At 42.9% G+C, this 5268-nt stretch overlaps 1 protein-coding gene across 1 annotated transcript; it reads left to right on the top strand.

Annotated features, from left to right (window-relative positions):
• The first annotated feature begins 1777 nt into the window (after window positions 1–1777).
• Window positions 1778–2734, top strand: LOC142422803 (olfactory receptor 1F1-like). Its single transcript, XM_075528043.1, has one exon. It carries the CDS (start codon window positions 1778–1780, stop codon window positions 2732–2734), a length of 957 nt encoding a protein of 318 aa, XP_075384158.1.
• Window positions 2735–5268: the final 2534 nt, after the last annotated feature.

Here is a 5268-nt window from a genome sequence, read left to right on the forward strand (position 1 = left end):
ATACCCTAGGTTCCCTCAAAGTGAACAGGTTTCAGCAGAGCGTCCAGACTAAGAACAGATTATGGAGAAGGAATACGCTTCCACATCTGAGGGACTAGCCATAGAAAACATCGCAAGTGGCAGCTGAAACTTGTCAGAGATCGTGTTGGAGGATGAGCCCCTCATGTTGGAAGACATTCAAAATATGACCGGAGGAACGCTGTCTTTTCAAGTTAGAAGAAACTATAATAATATATATGGAGCACACCTTTGAAGACCTTATGGCATGGATGGGGCACAACTCAAGATGAGAATAAACAGATTCAAATACCCATTAGTAATTGCAAAAGGGAATGTATAGAGAAAGAATCTAGGGAAAATGGAAATCATAAAAAGTGAAATGGAATACACAAAGATGAGTATTTTAAGCATTAGTGAGATGAAAAGGATTGGTCTGGGTAGTTTGGACAATTTGGTATTGGCTGTGAGTTGGACAGTCATATGGATTTCTATGCCAGGGATGACAAATCAGGAGGCATGGCATCACACTCATGGACAAGAATATTTCAGGATCTATCTTGAAGTACAATGTTGTCTGTGATAGGACAATACACAAACAAGGCAGTCCAGTTAATACAACTACTATTCAAATTTACTCACCAACCTCTAAATCTATTGATAATGAAATGGAAGAATTCTACCATCTTCTTACCATATTAGTAAGCCTATGCAGATGACTAGAACTGAAGACAAGAAACAAAGTAAAACAAATAGGCTTACACAAAACAATACAATAACCCAAGTTTCTGAGCAAATAAAGTAAGAATAAAAATATTTAGGATCTGAGTTTCCACATCCATAGACATAAGCCCAAATCAGCAAAGTGATAATATTTAAGATTCTAGGGAATTCTGTTTGGGATTTGCCTCCACTAAGGTGGTTTTGTCTACCATGTTATGACTCAGGAGTTACATAGTAGTGTCATCATTGTTGGGTCCAAAGAGACCCAAAGGCAGAAGGGACAATTACTCTCTTGTGTCTAATGAGGCTTTCAGGGAATATGGTCCCAGTGGTCATGGTGACTCTGTAAATGCCTCTATGTGATTCCCCCAAACAGTTTCTCTGCACAGAGGAGTAAGACCATGGCCCTCAATTGCTGCCCCTTCCTGCCCCTCAATTGCTGCCCCTTCCTGCCCCTCAATTGTTCAGGATCTACTCACAATTCTAAGGCTTCCTAATGCCCACACATATAGAAGGATTGAGCAGTCATAGAGAGGTGAAGAAAACACAGTTGCTATGATACCAACTTTCCTCAGGTAAGCTCATAGCCAAAGAGATGTGAATATTGCTTAGTAAGACATGAAGATCTTTCAGGAACTCCTTTTATTAAATCTTGCAGATCCAGGGAACAATAATAGGAGTACTATATCGTGGGTGGTATATTGAGATAAACTCAATAATTAGCGATTTCTCTTGTCTTTTTATGAGTTACTAAAGACTGAAAAACTGACTAGAAAATGATCAACGAAACAAACAACATCATAGAGATGGGCTGAGCATGGACTTGTACCTGTTTTGTGTTAAATTTTATAAACTAAAAAGGATCAATTAAGTGGGTCCACCATCACTTGAATCTGTGAGTCAGAAGTTGGTGGAGTAGGGACTCGGGGCAGATTCTGACTGAGCAATTCTGATAAAGTAAACAAGCCCATAGCTGGAATCTGACTTGTCCCTGCAGAACTCTCCATTCCTAGGTTTCGGCCCATTCTTTTTCTTCTCTGCATCTGATCCTAGACCTATGAGTGGAGCAAACCAGTCAAGTGCCTCTGAGTTCCTGCTCCTGTGGCTCTCCAGGCAGCCCGAGCAGCAGCAGCAGCTCCTCTTCGTGCTCTTCCTGAGCATGTACCTGGCCTCAGTCCTGGGAAACCTACTCATCATCCTGGCCATCAGCAAGGACGCCCGCCTGCACAGCCCCATGTATTTCTTCCTCAGCAACCTGTCCTTCATAGACATCTGCTTCACATCCACCACTATCCCCAAGATGCTGGTCAACCACATCCTTGGGAGTCAGACCATCTCTTTCCCTGGGTGTCTCACACAGATGTATTTTTTCATTGCTTTTATCAATATGGACAATTTTCTCCTGACTGTGATGGCCTATGACCGCTTTGTTGCTGTGTGTCATCCTTTACACTACACAACAAAGATGACCCCTCAGCTCTGTGCCCTGCTGGTCTCTGTGTCTTGGGTCCTTGCCAACCTGCATGCTCTGTTGCACACTCTGCTGGCAGCTGGACTCTCATTCTGTGCAGACAACAGGATCCCCCACTTCTTCTGTGATCTGGCTCCTCTCCTGAAACTCACCTGTTCTGAAATATATGTAAATGAGATGGTGATTCTCACTGAAGGGGGTCTGGTGACGATCTCCCCATTGATATGCATTCTGGTTTCCTATTTTTGTATCACCTGTGCTGTTCTGAAAATTCCATCAGCAAAGGGTAGGTGGAAAGCCTTTTCCACCTGTGGCTCCCACCTGGCTGTGGTGTCCCTCTTCTATGGCACCATCATTGCTGTGTATTTAAGCCCATCATCCTCCCACTCAGCTGAGAAGGACATTGCAGCTGCTGTGATGTACACGGTTGTGACCCCTATGCTGAACCCTTTCATCTACAGCCTCAGGAACAAGGACATGAAAGGTGCTCTGAGAAAAATGATGGGCAGGAAGAGAGTCTGCCTGATGAAAGACCCCGGATAACGAATTATCAACAGGTAAAACAACCTTTGCCCACTGGCGATAAACTTGTTGTTTGGGTGTATAAATAATTTAGACTCAATATTCACAATAAATATTTATTGATGATCTCTGATTTAACTACATCCAGTGTAGGCAATGATAGTTGTTGTTAATTACTTAAATATAAACTATTTTATGAAAAGTTTCACCTTTGAAAACTCCAAGAATTTTTTTCTCTCCCCTGTTTGAAATACCCTCAGAAGCCACAACTCCAACGAGTTGTCACCCAGTTGATTTGACTGACTCATGGCAACTCTATAGAAGGGAGAGAACTGCCTCACAGACTCTGCAAGTCTGCAAGTCTTTCTGGGATGAGGCGTTTGTATATTTACCTTACAGAAAGCCTGGTGCAGAATAAAATTATATCAGCATCAAACACGCTCATGGTATCATTCTGACTCATAGAAATATTACAGGATAGAGTAAAACTACTTCTTAGGATTTTGGAGTCTGTGGATATCTATAGACGTAAACAGCTACATGAGCAAGCCCCAAACCTGGACAGTTTCCTGGATGTGGCCTCAAGAGTGTACCTGTACAAAAAGTGTACCTGTACCAATATCACTGTGTGAGCTCTTGGCGAGGTCCCTGCCCCAGGGCTAAGGGGTGAAGGGGCTAGAGTACCCAGCCTCCCCCTGGCATCTGATGGGGAAAACTGGAAATCTCAGAGAATCTGCTGAATAGCATCATTTACCCAGACTTGCCCATGACCTTATTCCTCCCACAGTGTGTTAAGTATTGAGTAGGTCCAGAAACCTTGCTGCTTTACCTCTAAATACTTAAGGATGTAACTGCTGAGTGCAAGGTCCCTTGCTGTGAGTCTGCAGTGACACAGTTGTCCCCCTGAGGAACTGGAAAATGGCCAACAGGGAGCAGATCACCCTGTTAGATTTTGCCAGTTCCCTCAGTAAAATCCTTTGTAGTATTTCTAATTTTCATTGTTAAGTGAATCATTTCAAGTTAAGACTTTGCATGTTCTTGTCCTATTTTTCTCTTCCCCACCCTACTCCTCAGCAGGTCTCCCCACCCCCCAACCTTTCATTTGAGTATTCCCACTCTCAACAGAGTTCAGAGACTTCCAGAGAGCAGTCTCTGCACCAGCCCCTGGAGGATTCCTGGGCTGTTGCTCTATCTTCTGTCCATTCACCCCTCCCGAATCCAGCAGGGAGCTGAGGCACCAGTGCACTACCATGGAAGGCTTCAGTGTCCTCTTACTAATGTGAATTTCCTATTATTTTAGTGAGTTTTCTTATTGATGGAAATTAACCCACAATAAATATACAAATTCCTCCCCGCCCCCGCAAAAGAAATATTCCTGTGAGTTCCCATGTCTGTAACTCTTTATGGCAGTAGAAATCCAGTCTTTCTCCCCAGGAGCATCTGGTGGTTTTCAACTGCTAATCTTGCTGTTAGCAGCCCAAGTAACCACTATACCACCAGGGCTTCTTCTAAGTCTATAACTCAAAAATTAAGACTCACTGCCATTGAGTTGATGGCGACTCATATTGATCATAATAAAGGCTAGTACTGATCCTGTGGATTTCCAAGATTGTAACTCTTCCCGGGAATATATTGTCCCCTTTTCCACCTCCCCTTTCCCACCCCACCTTGAAACTGGTAGTTTCAAACTGCGAACCTTAGGCGACATAACCCAATACTTAACCACTACACCACCAAGTTTCCTATACACCAACAGGACTCCTATGAATCTACAACACTGGTCTTTAATCCAAGTTGCCTCTATCACCTGGAGATATTTTAGTATGCCCTGATGCCGGTCCAAATGCTGGCTGTGACCCAACACTTATAGTTCTTTCCTTCTGTTTGTTATCTGAGAGTTCTAATGAACATTCTGAGTAGACAATCATGTTGCTCTAAATGTATTTGGGGTTGTTGTTTGGGGAGTGGGTCTATAAACCGTTAAGGACACGGCAGTTAAGTGTGGGGAAAATCAATAAGGGTGGGAGTTCTCTGTGGAACTTTCTCTTGTTCAAAGTGTTCTTCTGTTAACATCAGTCCTTTGGGACTGATTCACATTCACATTCCTGTTCCTCATATGGATTCTGAAGGATTCATCATCCTTTCTAGTGTCTCATCATCCAATTGTACTGTCTTACTATGGGGGAGTACCAGTATATTTAGCATGAGCTCTGAATTTTTCTTAGGGTGTCCCTGGGTGGAACAAATAAGTTAATCACTGGCATACTGGCTGGACGTTTGGCAGTCTGAATCCACACAGAGATACCTTGGAAGACCAAGGCTAGCTATCCACTTCTTAAAGAAGATCAAAATCTTGAAACCATAAAGAGTTCTTCTCTGCACACATGGGGTCACTGTGAATCAGAATAGACTCAATGGCAACCAAATCAATAGCAACCCTGCCTTTTTCTATCTAATAAATAGATACATATTTCTTATTCCTTCTGTCCTGGATACCTTGTCTGTCCCTTCACCCTCATCCTTTAAGATCCAAATCAAATCACCTCTTTTATGAA

Source organism: Tenrec ecaudatus, chromosome 12 (assembly GCF_050624435.1).
Source record: "Tenrec ecaudatus isolate mTenEca1 chromosome 12, mTenEca1.hap1, whole genome shotgun sequence".
NCBI classification, from domain to species: domain Eukaryota; kingdom Metazoa; phylum Chordata; class Mammalia; order Afrosoricida; family Tenrecidae; genus Tenrec; species Tenrec ecaudatus.

Bases quoted from the DNA above. Each gene is read 5' to 3' on its own strand.
- LOC142422803 (XM_075528043.1), top strand. From the start codon at position 1,778: ATGAGTGGAGCAAACCAGTCAAGTGCCTCTGAGTTCCTGCTCCTGTGG.